The following is a 24,539-nucleotide window of genomic DNA, read 5'->3' as shown; positions in this document are numbered from 1 at the left end:
ACATACTGGTTTGGTATTATATTTGCAAATAACAGAACTGAATTTTGTGATCTAGTATTTGCAGTTCTAGGCTTATCAGCACTTCCCATGAACAATCACACTGTTAATGTGTTGAACAAGATTGGTCTTGTTGATATCATTTTCTTTTTTCCTTCTCCTTGCAAGTAGCCCTGTTGTGCTCCTGTGTGTGATTATAAGCTGCTCTGTGATCAAATAAAATAAACAAACTTAATTGCCTTAATTTTGCTTTGCTTTTTTTCCTTTCAGTGGCTGCATCAACTGCTAATTCCACAGCTGGTGCGGCCATGAATTCCTTGACTTCTCTGGGTACTCTCCAAGGACTGGCTGGAGCCACTGTTGGACTGAATAATATTAATGCACTAGCAGGTACTGTAAACAGTGAGTATTTATTGCTGTGGTGGACAGCCTTCCCCAATAATCACACCACAAAAACTATCAATTGCAAAGTGATAATATGATTTTTAATCTCTGCACCAAATAAGGGGGTCAAGTTAATTCAGTTCCATACTAGTACTACAACATATGTAGTTCTCTGGAGTCTTTTAGTTTCACACAGTTTGTTCTGCAAAGTGAATTTCCTTGTATCCCTGCATAAAGACTCCTCTTCCTGCAGTACATGTGGAAGGTAAAAGAATTGTCACCATGGATTTGGGGTTATCAAGGTTGTAGGAGAGGCTCCTTTTCACTGAGGGAGTCTGACAACAGCTGTATCACCCCAATGTACCAAACCTCACTCAGAAATGTAGTGCCACAGAAGCAGTCCTTTTAAACATCTGTAAGAATTATCTTATTGACTTGAGAGCAACATGCTTTAAAAATGAAAGCAGGTGTTTGGCTTTTAATTGGCAAGTATAGAAGAACATGCAGTCAGCCACCTGTAATGCCAGAGCACACACACCTATCCTATGACATCTTAACAAACCCTGGCATCTCCAGCTAAGTAGATGCCAGTAGTTGTTAGAACATTCTTCTTTGTTCTTAACCCTGATCAAGATTTTCTTGAAGAAGGAGGATTTTTTTAAATTATTGTTTCTGCTATGATGACTTCACCTTTGCCTGTAACAGAAGAGATTTTGCCCAGATGCATTTTTCTCCCTCCCTCTTTTTTTCTTTTAGCTGCTGTTGCTCCTTGCATTTCCTTTTGCAATGCAAGGAATCTATTTGGTCATTGCCAGTCCATGACCCATCATAATGTACCCTCAGGAATGGATGTCCTCCTCAGTATCTCTTGCTCACTCTGATGCTCTGCATGATGTCCTTTCTGTCACTGTTACTTGGCTGCTCACCCAATATTTTTGTTCTGTGATCTCTGGTTGGTATTGTTGGGAGCTGGGAAGGAAGGGGGCTTATGGATGTCCATATTGCAATGTTGAATGGTTGCATGGGGTCTCGTGTAAAACAGGACTTGCTTCTGGCAAGGACACGTGCATTTCACACCAAACAACCTCTTTGTAAATACAACTCAAGGACAACTTAAGAAAAATTAGTATTAGGACCCAAAATGGCAGGTGTTAGTTTCCTTTCTTCTTATTCCATTAGTGTCAAAGCAAGCCACTGGAAATGGCATGCATAGAAGGCTAACTCACCTTTTCTCCTTTCCTCTCGTCAGCTCTTGTAGTAAGAGAGCTACCCTGTCACGAGTAAGAAACCATTAAATGTCCTTTCTGATTACCAGTCATTGTGCTTCACTTGGTGTATAAAAAAATCACAATATCAAGAGCAAAATATGACATCCCACTCCTTCCCCTCAGCAAGTACTAAGAATCACCCAGGCACACTGGAGCACTCCAGCATAATGTACCCCTTCATAAAAACCAAGCAGGAGTGAATCCTGTGAGCTTATTGTGTGGGAGCCCTTTTGTTGCACTCCTTTTAGCACTCCTTGCTAGTCTGCAAGCAAAGAGTTTACATTTTCTCAGCAAGTATTTTGAGGTGATGTGTGTGCAAACTTATCTGCATGTGTCATTTGAAGTATTAATGATGTATTCACAACCTGGTACCAAATTTCAGTTTGTTTGAAGTCACCATTGCTTCCATGGACTTGTACTGACAGGGACTGCAGTCCCAAATCTTCTTCATAGATGTTTTTAAGGATATGTGTATGGTGCTTACAAAATGTGTGTGGGTATGTCCGTCTATGTATATACATACTTGAGAGAGAGCTAAAGAGGGGAAACTGCTTTCCCATGACACAGCTCAGCATTAGGGCATTGTTTCCTTTAAAAGGGAATTTGATTAGCACTTTCTGGTACTCATGGTGCTGATGATAGTGAAGCATTGCTCAAATTAGAATAACCTCCCCTGTCCATTTTAATGACAATTTGGGGCTTTTCCTGATGACCATGTCTGACTCAGTCATGCACACTCAAACCCACCTGGGAGATTGCTTTGGGAAACCTCATGTTCAGTAAGTCTGGTGTTCCACACTGACATGGCTTATACCATGGTCATAAGCAAGCCCATAAAAAATATTCACTGGCCATGAACATTCCTGACGTAACTGTGCAGCAAACTGGGAGTTGAGCGACATGCTTCTAGCTGGTGAATTAGAAAATCCAAAGCAAAAATCAAGCAGAGCTTAATCCAAAAATTAATCAGAAGCTGGCACTGGGCTTGGGCATTGTTTTATATGGAGGTGTGAAGAGATGCTCTTCAGCCTAAGCCAAGTCCTGCCTTGCACATGAGAATCACATGGAGAATGTCTTCCACGCTGGGCTCTCTAGAAGACTTTTTTCTGTTTTCTCAGTCTTGTCTGGGTCTGTGAAAATGAGCTGTGCTATGGAGGCTGATAGTGCTGTCATTGTAGAGAGAAGCATTTTTAAAAGATGTCTGGAGGCCTTAAATAAAGTGGAGTATGGTAAGTTTAGGTGTTTCCAAGGTTTTGGCAGCAGTTGTACCGAAGTGTGGGAATTTAGTCTTCCCTCGGTTATTCTTGAAGCACCTAAAACTTTAAATGGCAAAACATTAGACTGCCTGTTTTGAGCATGTAAATTTAAGAATTCTAAGTACCAAAAAGAATTATAAATTATGAGGAAAAAAATACTAAAGAGGGATGAAGCAAATCTTTGCAATTAAGAAAGAAGACCATACTTTCAGAATACTGGACAGCTATGGCACAGTATTTGTGTGTGACCCCAGGGCAGTCAGTTAGCCTTTTTGCCCCCTTATTTACATCTGTAAAACAGAGATAAAACTATTCATGACAGATTTGAAGGTGCTTGAAAAGCACTTTGAGAGACCTTTGGACTTGCCAAGCTTTGTTGCTTTTGTATTATGTAGAGAAACTCAGAAAAGTAGAAGGCCATAGATGAGAGGCTCCAAAAGGTTATTTCACAGAAGGGAGGACGGGACCAGAGTTCAGTGTGTGACTGAGGTGCCTTGGTAGAGATAATAAAGAGATGGCAGAGATGCGTAACAGCAGCTGGGCCTTGCAGATTTCATAAAAATGTAAGATCAGAAAAAGTGTTGGGTGCTTTCTGCAGCTGTGCTTTGCTCAGGAGGGAGGTGTGTGCCCCCCGTGGGCTGTGGCAGCAGTAGCTGTGCCCTTCCCAGGGGCAGTGCCGTGGGCTGGGTTGTCTGGCTGATGGCTGATCTGGATGGGAAGTGCTATTGATTCCAGGGGAAAGGAGGGGGAGGATGCTGCCCACTGCAACACAAAGCATATTTATCTAATAGGCCAGTGACTCACGAGAGATAACATGGTATCCTAATGCTACCTATAACATCCTAATGTTATCAAGTTATTTCAACACTCTAATAAAAAGAGAGATGATACAAGCTGCTTTATCAGGAGCCTTTAGTTTAATCAGTCCTGTGCAAGCAGTGAGACAAACCTAAGCACAGAACAGCAGAGCAGGCAACAGTCAGCCTCAGGATAAAATTATTATTAGTAGTAATATTTAATGTATAATGTATTGTATATTGTACACTTATTATAAAAATATTATTGATATTGGTTTTGTTATTATTACTGTTACTATAATATGTTGAATGCCACTCTATCACTCCCACTCCTGAACTGGACAGGGGAGAGAAAATATAACAAAAGGTTTGTGAGTTGAGGTAAGGACAGGGAGAGATCACTTTCCAGGCAGAACACTCCTGACTTGGGGAAATTAGTTTAATTTATTACCAATCAATTCAGAGTAAAATAATGAGAAATGAAGCCAAATCTTAAAAACACCTTTCCCCCACTCCTACCTTCTTCCCAGGCTTAACTTTATTCCTGAATTCTCTACCTACCATCCCCAGTGGTGCAGGAGGACAGGGAATGGGGGTTGCAGTCAGTTCATCACACATTGTTCCTGCAGCTCCATCCTCCTCAGGGTTGGACTCCTCACACTGCTCCTCTGCTCCAGCATGGCGTCCCTCCCACAGGAGGAAAGAGTTCTTCACCTGCTCCTTCAATGTGGGTCCCTTTCCACAGGCTGCAGCATTCCACAAATTGCTCTAGTGTGGGTCTGTTCCATGGCATTTCCCTTCAGGAACAGTTCCAGCCTGGGTCCCCCACGGGGTCACAAGTATTGACAGCAAACCTACTCCAGTACAATCCTCTCCACAGGTCCTGCCAGGAGCACTGTCTTCCTGTGGGGTCACAGCCTTCTTTGGGCATCCACCTGCTCTGGTGTGGGCTCCTCCATGGGCTGCAGGTGGATCTCTGCTCCCCCATGGACCCCCATGTGCTGCAGGGCTCAGCTGCCTCACTGTGGGCTGCACCAGGGGCTGCAGGGGAATCTCAGCTCCAGTGCCTGGAGCAGCTCCTGCCCCTCCTTCTCCATCAGCCTTGAAGAGCTGTTTCTCTCACACATTCTCGCTCCTCTCTTCTCCAGCTGCAGTTACCATTGCACAGGGTTTTTTCTCCTCCTTTACCAAGTTACCTCAGAGGTGTCTCTGATGGGCTCAGCCTTGGCCAGCGGCAGGTCCATCTTGGAGCCATCTGGAATGGGCTCTGTAGGACATAGGGGAGGCTTCCAGCAGCTTCTCAGAGGAACCAGCCCTTTATCCTCCCCACTACCACCCAAACCCAATACAGTTTTATAACTGGAGCCATTATACAAGAAATACCCGAGTCTGTTGAGCTCAGACAGGGATTTTTGTTCGAAGCAGTGGCAGCCAGTACCTCCCATCAGGGTACAATGATGCTCTGAAGTGGGGTGGAGGGGAAAGAGAAGTCTTCAAAGTGAGACATTTTATTAAGGAAAGGCTAAGAATATCACATCTCTGTCAAGTGTTTAGTCACACAAATTATAGTAAGATCAAAAGGTATAATTTATGCAGTACAATTCTCTTAATTGGCACAGAGTCTGGTGGAGCCAAAAAGGTGCCACTTGAGCAATTGTCCTGATTATTGGAGACTCATAGGAATATGCTTTTCAAATCTACATAAGAGGCAGAAGGATACTGGGGTCAGCATCTTTATCCTCCTCTGTCAATGCTGGATAATTCCCTGCAGTATTCTTCCTGTATCTAAATTATACATGCGATAAGGTTTCTTCCATTTCCCTTGAAGATTGTTTCCCAGTCTAATAGATTTAATTATTAATTTACTATAAAGTGTCCTCTGCTTAATTTCCCCACTTTTCTCCAATTTACATACCAACCCTTATTATTGCTCTGAAATTAAGCCCTTTCCTTCTTTTTACTGTTCCTCTCTTTGGGATCTTAATATGACACCAGTCACATCTTCACCCACCATTTTACCAATCAAAACATTAGACAAAGTCTAAGAAATGATTGCTGGTGATTCTGGATGCCCCCCCCCCCCATTTTTCTAGTGACTGATCTTCTGTACCTCTATGGGCCTGTTAAGCCCTTTAAGTTGTTTGTGAGCTGGTCACCTAGAAACTGGGGAGCTGGGATGGCTAATTGTGCAGAAAACATGCTCTGACTCTCAGTCCTGATGGGCTCAGGTTGACACAGGCTGGGTGTGTGGAAGATGAGCAGGGCTCTGAACCCTGCCATGCTTTCAACTTCCAACAGCAAATTCACTTTTTCTGGAATTGCTGAAAGACATGCTAGCAGTGTTAACTTCAACATAACTCATTTTGGAGTCATGCTGAGCAGTAGAAACAGAGGAGGAAAGCTGCAGCTCAGGAGTTTGTCCACCATCAAATCAGAGTAGTACAACTCCTTATGCAGCCCACACTGTTTGCACGGATGAGGGATGTCATTTTCTGCACAGCTAGCAATCCCGTCTGAAATTTCCTCTTTAGCAGCCATCCCAGTTAAATTACTCTGTTACTTATCAGGATGTAGAATTGCTGTAAGTTAAAAAAAAAGTGACTCGGCTTCCCTTGTGAAGAAAAACATTGCTAGTAATAAATGCTTTTGTTTCTTCATGAAAGATGCCTAGTCTGGATGAAGTATTTTTAGTCCCTCTGGTTGTGTTGGTGTTCATCTTTTGTGGAGTGACTGGAGTAACTAAAGGAGGACGATGGAAGCAAAGAGCATCACAGTCCATGCTTCTACCACAAGCATAAGGGACAAAGCCTGTAATTGTATAGAGAGTTATAACAGAATCATTTAGATTGAAAAAGACTTGTTTTTAAATGCAGTTAAACAGGGTTCTCTGCTTACTCTGTATAAGCAGAACACTTCTGATCTGGTGTTCTCATGGCTGTTGCTGAAGACCCTGGTCAGAGAGAGCGGGTTTCTTCACAGACTGCTTTTTCCACAGACAAGGACACAGGTCAAAGAGGTCCCACACTGGCAGCCTCAGACACCCACAGCAGAAGCACAGGGGTCAAGGAGGATGTGCAGAGAGGCTCTCAGGAGCATGGAGCTGTAGTACTTGCCAGTAGCAGGCTGCATGCGAGTCCATTTGACTGTGCAACCCTTGTGCTAAAGTGATCCTGATGCCAAAGTCGTGTTTCTTTGTCCTCAGTCCCATTTGGTGACGTGCCGAGCTGCATGCACTGCTGTCGTCGTCAGTGTCGTATAATACCAACGACTTTCGGAAAGCACTAATGAACAAGTGCAATTTCTTTTCTCTATTGTTGGGTTTTTTGTAAAGTTGCTCAAATGCTCTCAGGTATGGCGGCCCTGAACGGAGGACTCGGCGCAACAGGCCTGACGAACGGCACGGCCGGCACGATGGACGCGCTCACCCAGGCCTACTCAGGAATCCAGCAGTACGCGGCCGCTGCGCTGCCCACCCTCTACAGCCAGAGCCTGCTGCAGCAGCAGAGCGCCGCGGGCAGCCAGAAGGAAGGTAAGTGCCCGCGCCAGCAGAGCCGGCCCAAGCGCTGCCACGTGGCTGTTTCCTCGTGGAGGCCTCACGGAAGGCCTCAAGCAGTCTAATCTGTGATTTCTTCTTCCTCCAGTTTTCTCCTGCTTGCCACCGTCACCTTTTTTGATGTCTAATGTGTTTCACTTTTCAGCCATCTGTCCTTCAAGTTATGCTTTGCCACCCATCCCTTCCTTATATAAAAGCATTTACCCACTACCATATAAAAAGGCGCCGGTAACAAAAATCATCCCTCTGTGGATGTGCAATTTTGTCTTCTGGTTTCCATTTTCTGTCATAGTGGAGTTAATCTGATTACGGTTTTGAGCTAATGACAAGATCCGTTTTCACTTTGAGTGGTTCTTTGCTTAATTGTGGGTCTTGTGAGGAAGCAGCTAAGTGAATGATTGCCCCCCTCTCCCCACACCAACAGCAAATAAACCTCAGGAAGTTATTGCTAAGAATAAATGAATACTAATTACAAGGTGTTTAGGCTACCCTTTTCCCCTCTTCCGTTCCCCTTCATGCTTCCCAGGCATTTTCAGGGGGGTTGTTTCTGTTTTCATTGCTTTGTCCTGTCCTAATTTCCAGCTAATTCTACAAAGACAGGAAAATACTGCATGCTTTCTAAGACTGTATCTATGTTGTCACTACTGCTCTTGCCAAGGATAAGCTTTGGAAATAAACCTAGTATAATATCCTCAAGAGAAATCTTTTTTTATCTTCTTTTGAAATAGTATTTTGTATTGTTATGGGATGCGTTTCCTAGGAAGACAAATTTGGCATTTCCGCAGCTGGTTATTGTATAGGGACACTGGAGTTAAAATGTATATTTTCTCTCAAGTCTTTCCTTCATTTGCTTCTAAAAGCTTGAATTATTTAAAATGAAAGGCGATTTTTAAATCTTTTTTTCCATAATTTTTTTTCTGCATTCATCTTTCACCTCAGGCCCTTTGGTCAGTGACAACAGACTATCTGACACCAGAAAAAATTGTTTATTTGGTGTCATTTCAAGATACATAGTCAAGGAAAGCTTGATTTTTTTTTTTCTAGCTATTTTAATTTTTGTCTGTTCAGAAATATTCAAACCAATTTTAGGCCTATTTTTTATTTTTATGAATTGCAAGCATCCTTTTTAAAACACAGTGGTTTTGTTATATACCTTGCATCTGTTAGTAGGTGGTTAAGTTCAAGTGAGTGAATCCCACTACTGAATACTGACAACAATGTTTTGTCTCTTACCATGATTTCTGATGGAAGAGTCTGGAGTGGTTGAGGATAAACAAGTACCAGACAAAAATGCTGTATAAATATTAAATACTGAAGCACAGTGAACTGCCTCGTACATATGCTCTTAAACTCATTTAGCAATTTTTTTCCCTACTATTTTAAAGAACATTATTGGCTGGGAATTATAGTTTACTTGTGACAAGAAAAAGTTCCAAGTGACAAGTTTATTTCATCTTTTTTTTTTCCTGCCTCTCCAGAATTTTTTTTTAAATCTAATTAATTTATCTCCCTTTGGGCAAGCTTTGCTACCTTTTCCTTCAGGCTGAGAGAGAGCAGCCAGCCTGATTCTGTGTGGGAGAGGTGAGGCTCTGTGGCTCTATTGCAGAAGGAACTCTGTAAATCTCATGGGCACTTTCCTCTTCCTCTCCAGAAAACCAAGGGCATCACATCTGAGGCACATTTAGGTTCCATTAAGCAAGGGAATATGTAATCAGGCTATTCTAGGTGTGGTTTTAGCAGAAATGTTTGTTCCCTTTTTGTACCACTTAGGCTGCTGGAGCCTGCATGGAGGCCACATCTGGCTCCATCATGTATCACACTCTTCCTGGCATCCATTGCTCATTCCCAGTGTGTTACCACTGAGCTAGAGGAAAAAAACAACCTATCAGTACTAAGATTAATGTTTTAACCTACACCTTAAATAATACATATCTCAAATCTTGTATGTAAGGAAAGTATTCAAAGCACCTTTGAGTTTTTTGTTTGCGAACTGAACTAAGTCTAAAGCCACTTAATTGCAACCCAACTACTTAATTTAGAACTTCTTTAAAAGACTTGCTTTACAAAGCTTCTTCCAGGAGACAGATCTTTGTATGGGGGATTTATATTTAAAAAAAAAAAAAAAACAAACCAAAAAAAAAAAACCAACTCATTTTTAAATGAGTCAGTACAAATTTAATTCTAGATGTCTTTTTCTCACTGACTTTTAATTCACAAGGTGTGCTTCTCCTTACTATTTTTATTCCTATCTGCACCATTTTCTTGCCCTTTGAGTTTAAATCTGTGGTACTCAAATCTGAGCTCACCTGCTTCCATTTCCATGAGTTCGTGCAGCTGGAATTAAACTGACAAACCCATGCAGGTGTAGAAAGCAGCAGAGGACTCCTTGTGCAGTTCTTGGGGCATTTTGAGAGCCAATACATTCTGTACCTGTTTTTCTAACCTTAATTATACTGAAAGACACGTAAATTGAAGAAAGAGGATGAATTTAACTACTTCTGTAGCAGAGTTATGAAATAAACACTTTTCAAAGTAAACACTTTTCAACATGGGATGCTCTCAAGAGCTGCATTTCAGCTGTGCTCTTTTGATGATCCACTTGCTTTTGTTCCTTCAGAGTTAGAAAGTGAAATGCTTTCTGACCATCAGCTTCAGTAAGTATTATGGAAAAACAGATTAAATGTAGCACTTGTAATAACTGTTTTCATACTTCTTTTCTTTTTTTATTTATTTTATTTTCCTAAAGGTCCAGAAGGGGCAAACCTCTTTATTTACCACCTCCCCCAGGAGTTTGGAGACCAGGACATTCTGCAGATGTTCATGCCTTTTGGAAATGTTATCTCTGCTAAAGTCTTCATTGACAAACAGACCAATTTGAGCAAGTGCTTTGGTATGTCAAATTTAATAAATCCAACAGTAAAAGCCACATGCACTATACTGAAAAGGGGCCAGGAAAGAAAATTAACAGCAATGTGAGAAATGTCATACTGGAAAATCATTCCAAAAATAATAGACTGTTAATCCTCAAATGAGTAGGAAGATGCAAAGACAAACTACTTCTAACTAAAAATTGGATATGAAAAAAAACAATAATAATCTTCCAGTCTGACATCTCGCATGAATGTGTCAAGTACATGAAACTAATTACACCCTATGTGGGGGAATGTCATTTAGTATACTATTAAATTGCCTTATTACGGATACCTAATTATTCTCTATTGTATAGCTGAGCCACTTAAAAAAGCTCTATGTTTAACCCATTGCTTCTACATTACAGGAATTTCTTTCTTCTGAATTAAGCACAAGATTTTGCAATTAGTGACTGAATGGTGTGTACATGTAGTTCAGAATATTCTGCAGACAGCTGATGTCTATCTATGCAGCTCTAGCTGGTGTGGGTGGGTTCCAGTGTGTTATGGAAGGTGGCATCTCCCTTACCTTAGGGCAGGGATGAAGAGAGCCTCACAAGATCAGTGTCAAGTTTCCCAGAGAATACTTTGAGCTGTCAGAAAATTAGATCACAGCAGAGGAGGAGATGATGTGTTGGTATAAAAATAGTTTTAGGGTTGATTAGGAGGCCTGATGTCTTTGGAATAGCAGAGATGCACCAGTTCAGTGCTTTGATGGAGTGGAGTGGAGAATGTCAGTGTGGGGTAAACTTTTGGAGCTAATAATTATGGTCTTACACAAGACACAGTGAAGATTTAGGAGGAAGGAATCTCTTAAATATGAGTTTTGTAAGTGTTGATATAAAACACTGGAATTTTCTTTAAAGTGGCAATTCTTTCCCAGAGTAAAAGAATGCACCTGTATATATGACAAAAAGGAGTGGGCAGTACACTTGAAAAGTTGATTCAGTTCACAAAAAGAGTGTGACATTCTTTCTGCATTTTCCCACAGTCTTTCAGTTCATTTTTGAAGCATTCATCTGTTTAGGCTTTATAAAAAAATATTCATATCTAGACCAGTATAGTCCAGCCTGTGTCTGCAGTGGGTTAAAGCAATCCCTGAGGCTCTTGCAAATTTGAAAAGTGGAATTGAAATGGACTCCCCATTGATCTGGAGCCAGTTCTGTTAGTAAGTTGGGGGTTACAAAATCGTTGTTGAGGTCTCCAGGAATCTTGATGAAAAGACAAATCAAGCTATGTTAATCAAAATGCAGCAATTGTGGTGACTGCTGAAAGAATGTAAATCAGTTTGGACAGGTGGCTCAATTCATCAGATCGTTTCCCACACTTGCTTTTTGTGCATTTTCTTTTACTCTTTGATTAGCTTCTTACACATTTTCCTGGATTTGTGGGACACAATTTTCTAACTTAGTGATGCACCAAAGTTATCTTCTTTAAGGGAAAATGGAGGTGTCAACACCCAACGGATGGAGGAATCCTCTGTCTCTTTGGTTTTAGGCAGCTTTCACTGATATTTCCATTTCTCAGTCTTCCTTCCCAGATACTCTGCCACCAGGGAGGGAGCTCTGCTTTAGAAACAAAAAACAGAAGTGGCAGATGAAGCTGAGTTTTCCTACTCAGTGGGTGACTACTTGGTGGTGCTGCAAATCACAGGCAAAGTCAGAATTAGTCCTGCTAACTTAATGCAGTGGCATAGTCATCATGCACCTCCTCAGCTTTATTAGCAAGAATTGTCTATTTTTTGTTTTGGTATATATTTGTGTTTCAAAAAGCTTTTTTTTTTTTTTTCCCTGTCCTCCCACCAAAAACTATGACAATAGTGCTGCTGAATAAACCATTTCTCTGCTGAATCATTAATGTTTGGTACAGTCATTATGTTTGGTACAGTTTAGGTTTGGGTTTTTTATTTGTTGGTTTGGTTTGATCATTTTGCTCCTAGAAATAGTAATTGTAATTGTAATAATTTGCATATGCTTAGGGCTTCCTACTCTGGAGTTTCCAATCTCCTGCCCAAATAAGGAGAAAGTCAAATTACAGATAAGAGCAGGTTGGACATCTAAAAGGTGTAAAGATTATCCAAGTCTGTCTGGCAGAAATGGGAAGGTTCATTCTGAGTGAGTGATAGACAGTGATGAGTCTTTATGTAAAACTTCTTCACAAAATGAAAAATTTCTTTTCTGTGTAGAAAAAGGACTTAGGCATTTTTTCTTTTCTTGTCCAATCCAAAATGAATGCTCAAAGGATTAAATGGTGAAGAGGATGACAGGACAGTGTGTTTACACCTGGAAGTGCTCTTCCATAAGTTCTCACAGGCTCCACAGGCTTTACTTGATTCAGCAGACAAAGGGTTTCACTCTTCCAGCTTATCTCTTGCCTTTCATAAATGTTACAATAAGAAAAATGAGATATGTAAGTAAGGCAGAGGAGGGGGAACCCAGTTACATCAAGGCAGAAATGCAGTCAGCCTTATAGCAAAATTGCTACTTGAATGGTGAAAATTATTTATTCTGATTATAGAGCTACCCAAAGACCTAAAACAAAAATCAGAATTGTCATGACAGGGACTTTGAGAATTAATAAGAAATGTCATTCTGACTACATATAACCTGTGGTTTAAAATTCAGACAAAAGATGATGAATGGGTGCAATCAGAAAAATACAAATAAAGGGAAGGAATTCTAGATTCCTCAGTAAGCTTTATAAATGAAGGTTCTCAGTAAGGAAGAAGATGAGAGCGTAACAAGCTAATGCAGGTATTGCATTCTCTATAGAGACAAATTGTGAATCCAAATAAGAATTGAATGATAGGGGCTGATGCCAGCAGTGTGCTTCCTTCTCTTCATTCACCATCCACAGATGCCAAGTGACTAGTTTAGATCACTTGCTTACTTTCCAGGTGGATAAAACTAGTTATGAAGGAGAGGAACTACAGTGATGATAAGTTCATAGCAGTAATATGCACTTAAGAGAATAAAGTGAAGGTCAGGAAAGCTGTAGAGGGAAATGCTGGATTGTCAAGGTAGGTAGGAGTAGCTACACATGAGCTGTGGAGCATCTGCCTGGACAGTGCTACAGCTGCCTCCCAACTCTTGCTAGTTCCCTTTGCTATCCCTGAGGCAATCCTAGAGCTGATGGAGGATGTAGAGCTAAAATAATGAATAAATTTAAGAGGGAATGATCTCAGGGAGAAAGTGAGGAGGTGGCAAGATTTACTAAAACCAAGGAAGGTATGGAAGAACATTTATTATCCCTTAAGGAAGTAACAGATAATGAACCGCAGGACAATATGGATAAAGCATATTGGCTTTGGCCAGGAGAAGGTCTGCAGAGAGGTGGTTTTGAGTGGAAGGAACAGAAGATAGCCTGAGCTGTCAGACAAGAGTCTTAACTTAAATAGTTTGGTGAAGCTGTTTTAAGGTGAAGCCACAGGATGATCTATGAAGAAGAACAGCTGAACAAGGATACCTTGAGAAGGGGGGAAGATTTTATGCAGTGGGGAAAGTATAATAGCATTCTGACTCTGCAACTGGAAGACAGCAGCAGTGCAAGAGCCATAAAAAGGATAGGTTAAAGTAAAAAGAGGTTATGAATCCAAGAAGTACACAGACACTAAGCACAAATGAATGAAGCTGGTTGAGGAAAGAGAGGCACTGAGAAGCCCATGTATTAGGACTGAAGACAAAGTGTGTGGCATCCCTGCTTTATGAGAGTGAGGGATATATGTTAAGGCAAATCCAAGTGGAAAGAAGAGGGAGCATTTCAAAGCAGATGCATAGCAGCAGGCTGAGTGCAGTAATAATTAGCCCAAGCTGAGGCAGAGCAGCAGTTAGGTGAGCTTTGCAATTACAAGTGGGAGGCCCAGATATGAAAATGAACTTTGAGCTTCCAGAATCAGGGAGATTTGAATATATTATGAACAGAACATTTTCAGTCTCCCAGGGAAAAGAAATCTGAGCCAGGCCAGCCATTCTGAATTACCCAAGCAAGCATTATCCTCCTAGTTAGTGCTCACATGTGAGGAGCAGATCTTGGAGTTCTCATCAAACCCTACCATTGTCTTTATGATGCTGCTTAATTCTGATATTTGCATACCCCTTTGGGGACCAAGAGACTAAATTAACTAACATTAAGGTACCCTGAGACCCTGAACTGGAAGGAGCTGTAAAATTACAAAATATTAATACTGCAACTGTCCTAGCTGAGCCCAAGGAGATGAGTGTTCCATAGCACACATGAACTCACACCCAGGTGTGCCAGTGGTTTTAGGCAGTTTGGGGGTTGATTCTGGAACCAGGCTTGCTGTTTCAGCTTCCCTTTTGCAGACTGGCCTAAATAGCACTTCCTAATAGTCTGGGAGGTATGTAGATACTACACTGAAAAGCGTTACAGTAATAAATATCTTCAGTCTCTAAGGTAGGTATATAAATAACAAAATGGAAACTGCATTGCACCAAAATTGGCCAACTGCATCCCAGCTAGTAAAGAAATATTATGTAGGTAAAGAGGAAGGCAAAAGGAAACAGGAGAGGAAACGGGAAAGGAACAGGAGATGAAATGTGATCAAAGAACTAATTGAAAGCCATGTGAATGTGTCAAATAAATAGCAGTCATGAAATTCTAACAAAATGCCTTCTGACATTTGTTCTAACCTAGAGCTGACTTTCTCTCCCGCCTGTGTTCTGTGTCCCGCAGGTTTTGTTAGCTATGACAATCCGGTCTCTGCACAAGCTGCTATCCAGGCTATGAACGGCTTTCAGATTGGCATGAAACGCTTGAAGGTTCAGCTGAAACGCTCCAAAAATGACAGCAAACCTTACTGATCTTAACCCCAGATGCTTACTGCTCTTATTTTAGCTTTCTTAGGGTAAGTCCCATGAGCAAACCTGTCCTCTGCAGGGGGGTTAAGAAAGAACATAGAGCCAACCTTCACCAAGGGACAGTTATTTTTACAGTTACCACTTCCATCTCCCCACTTGTCCTTACTGCACTTGGCTCCCATTTCCTTGCCAAGTAATTACTGAGTTGTGTTACTGTATTTTGTTTTGCAGCATAATTTATCTCCTTTTCGAAACAAAAATAAACGTCTTGAAATTCCAAACAGCACACACACACAGACACAAAAAAAATGTGCAATTTAACTCTGTGAACCCTGGTGCCATTAGCACACAATAAAAGTTGTTTTCTATGGATGGATCGTATATTACCAGGGTGGCACCAGCAGTTTATAGGTTAAACAAATGGCCTCATGCCAGTTGAAGCACTTATTTTGCAACAAAAATTGAAATAAGTCTTTCCACTACATCAACTTGTTTTTTGAGAAGATCTGATTTTTTTTTCAGTTCAAATCAACGTATTGTTATATATTAGTCTGATTTTACACCGGTCGTCTTTATATTTCATTTTTTTTAAGTTCTTGTTTTTTTGGAAAGGATTAATGTAAAAAAGATTTAGAGATCTGTTTCTAAAGCTACAGGGTTTAAAATAAAAAAAAAATAAAATAAAATGAGTGACAATACTTGATGTTTCTTGAGAGATAAATTTAATAATAATAAAAAAAAAGAAAGCCACAGGCCTGTAAATTTTATTTGTAAAAAGCATTTCTATTTTTATACAAAATTTTTACTGCCTCAGAAATAATGGAATTTATTTATTGCCTATTGTTAACTTATTGGATACCTAAAGAGCAGCTCTCTATGCTAGCTAGATCCTTTGAAGTAGTCTCTAGAGTAATTGTGCCAAGAATGGGCGCTTTTTCACTGTTGAACCCTCCACCCTTTGCAGTTCATGCTTTTATCCTCTTGTTTGTATTTGTCTGGTTATTTTGTTTGTAGTTTCCATTACCTAGTTTAAAGTTCAGTTGTCTGACCCTTTCCCCCACCCCTCTCCCTGTACCTTTCTGTTACATTTGTAGAAACTGGTTCTTTCCTCTCTTTTCTCCCCAAAGAGGAATCCATTCTCTCTGACTCCTTTCAGATGGATTCGTTTGGGGTTCCATTGTGTTCTTGTTGACAAGTATTGTAAGTTAATGCAAATTATGTGAACAGCTTGTAGGCTCTACTGATAAAAGATTTGCATTAGTTTTCTCCTGCACCCATAAAAGTGATTTTGTTTGTGCTGCATAGATTCTGTGTAACTTTTTTTCCTCTTCCTTGTTTTTTCCCTAGACATCTCCATGCCCGTTAGCCCATCGTTTGCCTAGCATGTCCCTGTGGCGTCTCAAAAAAAAAAAAGTTTCATCGTCCCGTCATTGTTTCTGATGTCTTTCTGACCTCACATCATATTTGGTTCTCCTACTGACCTAGTTTGACCTTTGAAATTTGCATGTGACCTCATCTAGCTATGAATTCTGGGAAGTCAATGTGAAAAAACATTGCTGCATTCATGCAAGACTGAAATTTATTATTAGATAAATTAATGATAGGATTTAAAAACAACCTGTGGCAAAATGTTTTTTCTTTCTTTCCTTTTTTTTTTTTTGTTCAGTTTTGGTTTCTGGTTTTCTTCTTTCCTTGGAGTTTTTGTTTAATTTTGTTTGGGTTTTTTTTGTTTTGGGTTTTTTTCTTGGTTGATTTTTTGTTTTGTTTTATTTTTTCATTTCGTAAAAAAAAAATAAAAAAAAAAACAGACTTGAAAGTATTATACAGGGATTGGCATTCTGCCTGGTCACTGGTGACAATAGCAATATGTGTCCAGAGGCACAGAATGTTGGTTTCTAACAGACTACTTCCAAAACAGTTTGAGAAATAAAACTGTCTGATTTTAAGTCTCTAGAGGTCTGTAATAGTTTTTACATTTTTCAGGCAGTGTAAAGTTTTTTGATAAGGCCATTTTAGGTGGCTCACTTTCTCATTAAAGTATATATATAGAACCACTTTTTGTAGATTAGTATAAGAAAATATTTACCCTGTTTTAGGGCAAATGCTACCTACTTGTGTCACCTTTTGCTGAACTGACTCACAGTTAGACAATCCATGGTTTAATGCACATGAAATTACCTATATTTTATACTGTTTCAATGTACAGAAGAAAGGTTACTGTAAAATGTGTTACGTTGGTGCTTCTGTGAATTAAGTTGTGGTTTCATCATGAGTCTTATGGTCTTAAGTGTTCTATGTTTATAAAAAGACAAGTTTAAAATTGGTTTACTTGAACAACAAGAACAAAAAGAAGATTCAAAAAAAAACACAAAAAAAAAGTTGTTTGCTTAAAAAAAATAATTTCATGTGAAAATGAAAAAATATTCCAGAATAAGTTTGTGTTGGCTTGTGACGCATTGATGTCATTTTTTTATTGTGAACAATTTAGGTGTGTTTGTGTTCAGCAAAATGTGATCAGTTTTTCTTTTAAAGAAAAAAAAAATCAGTGAAACTATAGTGCCAAATTCCAAAGGTACTTTCTTCCTAGAGCTTCAGTGTGTTTCTTGTGTGAAGTAATTTGATAACATGGGTATTTTATTATGTGTTTTGTATAAATCCCGAATATTTAAAGAAAAAAAGAGGTTAAAAAGTTTGTTAACTTGCTATCCTGTGGTCTTGTTGCCTGAAATTGTTATTGTTTGTTATTTCTCTTTGATGTTTTTTGTAAAACATTGTATAAGTGCCCATGTTTCACTTTTTTAACCACTCTGCACACATCAATGCTGTGAAAGCAAACCTCACTATGTATTTTCTTCATATTGTATGGAAACCTCTAAGGTGAGAAAGTTTTGAACTTTTAACCCTTTCCACCCAGAGCTGTCTTGAGTGTTAATACCTTTTATACATTCACCATTTTGCTGTTTATTTTTATATATATATCTATATCTATAAATATATATATACTTAGTTTTTTGTGGTTTATTTAATACATGGTTGAAATCAGAACAATGCACAGGGCAGATCTGAAGGACAAAAATATTTTACTGCTGTCTAAATTTCTTCTGTATCTATAACTAAAATTATTTAAAACAGTAATTAACTTGTGGTTTTCCTTTTTAGATTTTGGGGATTTTGTCTTTTCTTAAAGAGCTTTTAATATGCTGCTGGAATATGCTATTCAGTATTAATAAAATAAAAGAAAAAGAAAACAATTCTTTAATTATCTATTGTGTGAGCCACTCCCAACGAGGAGCGGTCAATCCACCATTTGAAAACCTTGAGGAATTAAAAAAAAAAAAAGAATAATAATATTTTTGTAATTTAAATAAATGAACTTTTGCTTAAATCAGATGCACTAGATCTTCCTGGGTGAAAATTCAGTGTGCACTGCAGTTAAACTACTTTTTATGGATAAAGTTTACATACACTGTAATGTTTGGTGTTATTTGCCATTATTTGTCACGGCAATATATTGGCTTACTCCTGCAGACACTCGTAAAGAGAGGAGTAACTTTACTCGTGCCCGTGGTCCATGGGAATAGCTGTGTGACTGATGTGGGTGTTTGCTGGAGGAAGCTCTTTGTAAGGAGCCAGAAAAGAGATGCTGGTAGCCCTTTTCACTGCCTTGTAAGTCTGATTGGGTTGCGTTCCTACCGCACAAACAGTGACCAACAACCAAATTCGGTTCTTTGCCACCGGTTCAGCAAATTCATTGCCAATCCAATGTGTGTGAGCAGCAGTACCTGCTACAGGTCATAAAGTGCCATAACTTCTTCCACCTCCTAGTTCTATCTGGTTATATCTGAAGCCACCTAAAATTAAAAATGAAGCCCTATATGAGCAACATCAGCTGGTGCACTCTTGTCTCTCATCCCCAACTTAAATGCTTCTTTATGTAGAGCCCTGGGATGGAAAGGACTAGCCTCTAGTGATGCAAAAAAAGTTTCCTTCTTATAGCACATGCACTTATAAATAAATGATCTATACTTTTCTCACGTTTTTACTACTGCTGGGGCCTTCCTACACCCTTTGAGGGCTATTTTGTACTACTTGCAGCAATTGTGCGTATTCAAAGTATCATCTCACGTACGTTATATTATATATATGTACATATATATATATATATAATATGAGATCATCATTTGGACTGTTTAGAGACTGTTTCACTAATTTTTCTCATTGTACCCACCGTCTAAATTTCCAAAGCTTTTGTAGATGCCCTGGTGTGTCCTGTGGGTTTGCCAGTCCGGTTAGAGCGGTGATGCCTCTGGTCCTTGGGCAGTGTAACTCGGCACCAGACTGCCCTGAATTACTCCACAGGACATTGGCTTAGCAGTGGGAGACAAGGAATGTTTCTGTACTTCCAGACAACTGAGATGAGTCATTGCTTAGAAAAGTGTCCATCTCTGAAAAAAAAAAAAAAAAATTAAAAATTCAAAAGTAAAAAATAAAATTCAAATACAAAACCAAAAACCCAAACATACACCTCCTGGGAGGCAAATTATCTACCAGTTCTCTTTCAAAATAATGAAAGGAAAAAGCTGCAAGGGTGCAAGGGCCTAATAAGAGAGGAAGTAAAACAAGGGAAATTGCTTTACAAAATTCTAATCAAAAGACTAGACTACTTGTTTTATCAAACAAATTAGCTAATTGCAATGAAATGGCAGTCCTCAAAGGAGTAACAAGTTCATCTTTCTTTCACCATAGGGGTTACAGTTCCTTGGCTTGTGCTACTCTGGAATCATTTTACTGTTTCTGTTTTTATTATCTTAAGTGCTAATTAACAAAAGGAAAAAAATATCCTGTAGTTTCATTACCTTTTTGGATAATGTCATACAAAAAGAAAAAAAAAAACAAACCTATGTATTTGTGTTTTTTTCGTGCTGTGGGAATTGTTGTTTGTAGATTAATAATACTATCATTTTGTTTAGAATTACAAACTAGTTTTTAAGTATTGTCTGAGAAAAGCCAAAGTTAATGCAATCTAGTGGAAACTGTAAGACCATTTGAGTATTGTTTCTGTTTTATTGATGCATTTGGATTTTGTTGTTTGATGGAATTTGAGCCAAAAAAAAAAAAAAAGAACAAAAAAAAAGGCAAAAAAAAAAAAAAAGCAGGCTTTCCTATTTCTACAACTTGATTGTACTTATGCATTTTGTACCAGTGGAACTTTTTATACTGGAGATTAAAAAACAAATGGAAATTTTTGTGGCTTACTCTCGTGGGCCCCCTCGATCATGACTGATTTTCAAGTTTGATTTCTGGACGGTAGAAAGAGAGTTGGTTTTGTTTCGAGAATTCAAAACTTTGGCTTGATTTCTTTTTTTCCCTTTGCTTATATCTAGTGTTTAGAATTTTGTCTTAACAAAAGCGGTAAGTTTCACTTTTTATTCTGTATCGTGCAGTTACACAATAAGGTAATTAGAATTAGGAGTACTCGGTCACTTTGCGTGGATAAATGTATTAGTTAAAACGTTAGGGGTTTGCTTTTTTGCTGTTTAGATCAGAGTTTTTTCTGATTCTTCTGTCCTCATTGTGAACATAACCGTGTAGTTGAAACAGTCAGACTTATTTTTGTAACGTATGTTATTGTGTGATGCAGTTTTTTGCTTCTGTCTCCAATATTAAACCATTTTCCTAATACTTGTCTCTCTACTTTGTGTGTTGTATTGTTGGTGGTCATTCTGTGTTGGTAATACATCTGCACACCTCACTGTTTCACGTGCCTGTTTTTTTTTTTTTTTTTTTCTCTATTTGTTGGTTGTGTACAAAAGATACAGTCGATTCCACCTAAGTGAATAGCTGATTGGGGGGCAAAAGAGGATTTGTACATTTTAGACATGTTCTGGTTTCTTTGATTTTTTTTTTTCTCTTTTCCTCCCCCTAGTCATGCCTTATCACTTGGATAATCTCTTGGAGCAGGAAGCATTTTAAATGAGTTTCCTGCAAAGTCCTATTGAAGGTAGCTTTTGTTAGCCTTCAAACTGCAAAACCTTCTGCACACAAACACACAGAAGACACCTGAAAAGATTTTTTTTTTTTTTTTTTTTGCTGTGGCATTTCAGTCAGTCTGGAAAATGTGGATTATGGAGATCATTTCTTCCTAGTTGTTAAAAAAAAAAAATAATACTCTGCCACTACGTTGCAGAAGCATATGAAACATTCAAGAAAAGGAGGATATAGCCTTGGGATTTTTTCCAAACTGCACAGTAATCTGATGGCATATGGCGTTAGTCAAACTCTCCCTAGAAACTAATCATGTCTTAAGTAGGGCTGGGAGAGCCTGCAAAATCTTACCAGGTGATCAAGCTTGTTATGTGCAGTTGTACATATAATACTTTAAAAAATATAACAAAATCCAAGTGAGCACAGGAAGACTTTCTACTAAAGCCAGTGGAAGAAAAAAAAAAAAAAAATTTAAAAAAAAAGGAGAAATAAATTATGGAAAACAGATCCCCTGTTCCAATGGGTGATATTTTTGCTGTGGGCTTACAAAGCAGATCATTCTCAGCATTGGCTGATAGTATTACACAAATCTCAAAAGGGACTAAAGAAATACCATAGCACTTTTTTTCTCATTATTTTTTACACTTGGCTCTTAGCTTTTTTATTCTTTCCTTTCCTATAATTTTTTCCTCCTCACAAGATTCTCTCTGCTCTTCCCCAACCGGTGTCTACCACGATGAAATAAAAGCTGCAAAAGAAAAATCTATGTTGTTCTGGTTTACAGAAAATCTCTTCTCTCCTCTGATCGCAGATTCAAACCTTACAATTTGGACAGGGGGGGAAAAAAAAAAAACAAAACAAAACCAACCAAACCAAACCCAAGGAGGAGAGAGAAGCACTGGTGAGTGCTCTCTGGAATTCAAGCCATACGCCCCCATCCCTTTCCTTTGTCCCACTTTCTGTGATGCTCAGGAATCGAAGACCACTTAAAAGTGCTCTTATGAGACCCAAACGACACTCCTCCCTCTTGTCTCCTCTCCCCTGGTCTTTCTGGCGCTCAGGCTTTGGCTCACACACACACACACACAGCCCCATCAATCCCGTCCAACAAGGTCCTGGCGCACTGGGTGTATCCGTGTGGTGTCAGCAGCAACGTTGGTTCCTGCATTTGGAAGACTTTTGAAATTTTCTGGTGGCTTGTGAGTTGGCCTGGTTGTTACTGCTCAATCTATTTTTCTGATATTTTTTTTTTCCTTTTTTTCACTTTTCTGTTTCCACGAGAAGCAAACAAGTGATGAGTGTGGAGCCCCCAGCGAGCTCCAGTGCCGTCCCGCAGGGTCTGTTATCAGAGGTCAGGGCTCCAAGCGGCTCTAGGTTTAACCTAAAACCACAGGAGCCTGTAGCAGACAGCCCAGGCAGGAAAGAGAACCTGATGGTCAGACTATATCCTGGGTCTTTGACACCTCTAGAGTTTATGATCTCGATTTGGATAATTTTGACACCAGTGGATTCAGTTAAGTAAGTCGAATTGCATGATGGATAAATCAGAATTGCTCTCTGGGGTTTTTTAGCTTGCTGTGGATGTTGGGTTTTTTTTTCCTTTTCTCTTTTTTTCCTCCAAACTTGGTCTTAGGAAAGAAACTAGAGCTTGTGAAGGGTCTTTTCTTCCAAAAATACAACTGAAAAAAAAAAGACTTGTACTGCAGTTAGGTTTCTTTTAAATACTCAGGGCTTAAAGATACAGGGTTTTCTTTCTTTCTTTTTTTTTTTTTTTTTTTTTTAATTTCAACAATGGGGGAAAAATGAGTTCCTTAAAGCAATGCAGCTGAACAGTTTGTCCTGCTTAAACACATGCTTTTAATTTCAATTATGTGAGGCACCTTGCAGTGTTAGCAAAATGTCTCTTTGTTAGCTATATGTGTATCGCCATGGGAAATTACCAAACTGTCACAAGACTCGCTGATTAAAGAATAGCCTGCCAGAGTGTGTGTGCCTTTGCCCAGTGTGACTCTTAGGTATTAGGCTAAGGAAAACAGTTTAACAAAATGTAGTGTGAATCATTCCTGATAAGTGAATAAAGCATTGTGACCAAGCAATCAGATTATTCACTTATCAGGAATCGACTGTACTGATAGTTTGCCTGATCGTTTTTGTTCCTCATCTCTGTTGTAGTTTCACTACTTTGCTGTGTTCTGTTTTTTCTCTCATGCTCTTAGTAAAATCACTGGGAATATCCCTTCGTGTGATCATGAAACGTGCTACTGAGTAACAAATAAAAAAAAAATTTAAATATAAAAATGATATCTTAACAAAATCTATGCACTTGCTATCAGGAACACAATACTGGATGTGTCTTATATATATTGAACTATAATAGTATTCGATTTCTTAAATAAAGCTTAAGAAAGGATTCTGTTGTCTGTAAAATTTTATGAGCATTAAATGGAACAAAAAAATGTTTCTAGGATTGGGCGCTTTTTGTTATATGAAATCTTCCTGGGTATATGGTCTTTAACCATGCCTAGGCAAATGTTAACTAATTCACTTGATATTTCATTAATAATGGAGACTTTGAAAATTAGGCTTACTGAAATCTGTGGGGAGAAAAAGTCTTGCCATTCAGTGACTTGCAGCAAAAGATTCTAAGATGCAGAAATTTTGATCTCTTTCTCTATTTGAAGAAGCAAACATGTTTGGTTTTGCACAAAAATCAAAAAATGGCTAAAATATGTGAATGAGAAAATGCTATCAAACAATACAATACTGTACTTTTTGGTATATGACTTTTTTTCCTCCTGATTCTAGATAGGTTTAGAGTTAAAAAATGAAAACCCATATGCTCAAAATTCCACAGATTCCACCCTGGAGGTCAAGGCATCTTTTTGGGGAAGATCCATGGCTTACTGTACGTTTCCTGAATTGAGCCTTCTCTTAAAAAAAAAAAAAAAAAAATAATTCACATCAAAACCCATGAATTAAATGGGAATCGAATAGGTAAAACTGTTGAGTACACTGAAAATAATTATTCCTTCAATGGCTGTATATTTGCCACAAAATTGTAGATTTTAAACAATCTGATTTTTATGGAAATGGCCATAATTCTTGTATTTATCAATCTTTCAATAATGTCAGCCTTTGGCAGAAAGATCCAGGAGAATGAGGGGAGGGGAGGGAGAGGGGTTGCTTTCTTTTTTTCTTTTGAACTGCATTACTGCCTCACTTTTCATATGCCATTATATTATCTGAAAAAAAAAAAAATTAAATTGTGGAAATCTATCTGCTGCTTGTATCCTTCTATTCATGCATATTTAGCAAACATTACTGAGCTCAACATCCAGTGGCCAGATGCATCAGCCTTGTAAACCAAAACCACTGCTCCACCAGAGAGGTCACAGGGTAGATTTGTCTTGGTGGGCAGCAGGATGGTCCTGTCCATCCCACATCAGCACAGAGCTCAGGTGGGAACCCTGCCCCGGTTTTCAAGGGCTGCTGATGTAACACAAATATTAAATAATCACAATTATTAGCTCATATTTGTATTCCCTCTGATTTTCCTCATTTGCAGACTTTCTT

The 24,539-nt window shown here is 39.0% G+C and overlaps 1 protein-coding gene across 8 annotated transcripts in view; it reads left to right on the top strand.

The window, feature by feature from the left end:
- Window positions 1–23,424, top strand: part of CELF2 (CUGBP Elav-like family member 2) — a 376,192-nt gene extending 352,768 nt beyond the window's left edge. For 6 of the 8 annotated variants that reach the window (XM_041413436.1, XM_041413437.1, XM_041413443.1 and 3 more), the window contains 5 exons: window positions 268–387; window positions 7,034–7,231; window positions 10,002–10,145; window positions 14,857–15,028; window positions 16,329–23,424. In XM_041413436.1, coding sequence (XP_041269370.1) covers window positions 268–387; window positions 7,034–7,231; window positions 10,002–10,145; window positions 14,857–14,984 — 590 coding nt within the window. In that variant the 3' untranslated portion in view covers window positions 14,985–15,028; window positions 16,329–23,424. The remainder of the gene's footprint in view (window positions 1–267; window positions 388–7,033; window positions 7,232–10,001; window positions 10,146–14,856; window positions 15,029–16,328) is intronic. The other 2 variants (XM_041413440.1, XM_041413441.1) reach the window with 1 other exon arrangement.
- The last annotated feature ends 1,115 nt before the right edge of the window (window positions 23,425–24,539 follow it).

Source organism: Onychostruthus taczanowskii, unplaced genomic scaffold, assembly GCF_017590055.1.
Source record: "Onychostruthus taczanowskii isolate IOZ18803 unplaced genomic scaffold, ASM1759005v1 scaffold41, whole genome shotgun sequence".
Lineage (NCBI taxonomy): Eukaryota > Metazoa > Chordata > Aves > Passeriformes > Passeridae > Onychostruthus > Onychostruthus taczanowskii.
The sequence above is the reverse complement of the archived record's forward strand: the minus strand, read 5'-3'. Positions and strand labels throughout refer to the sequence as shown.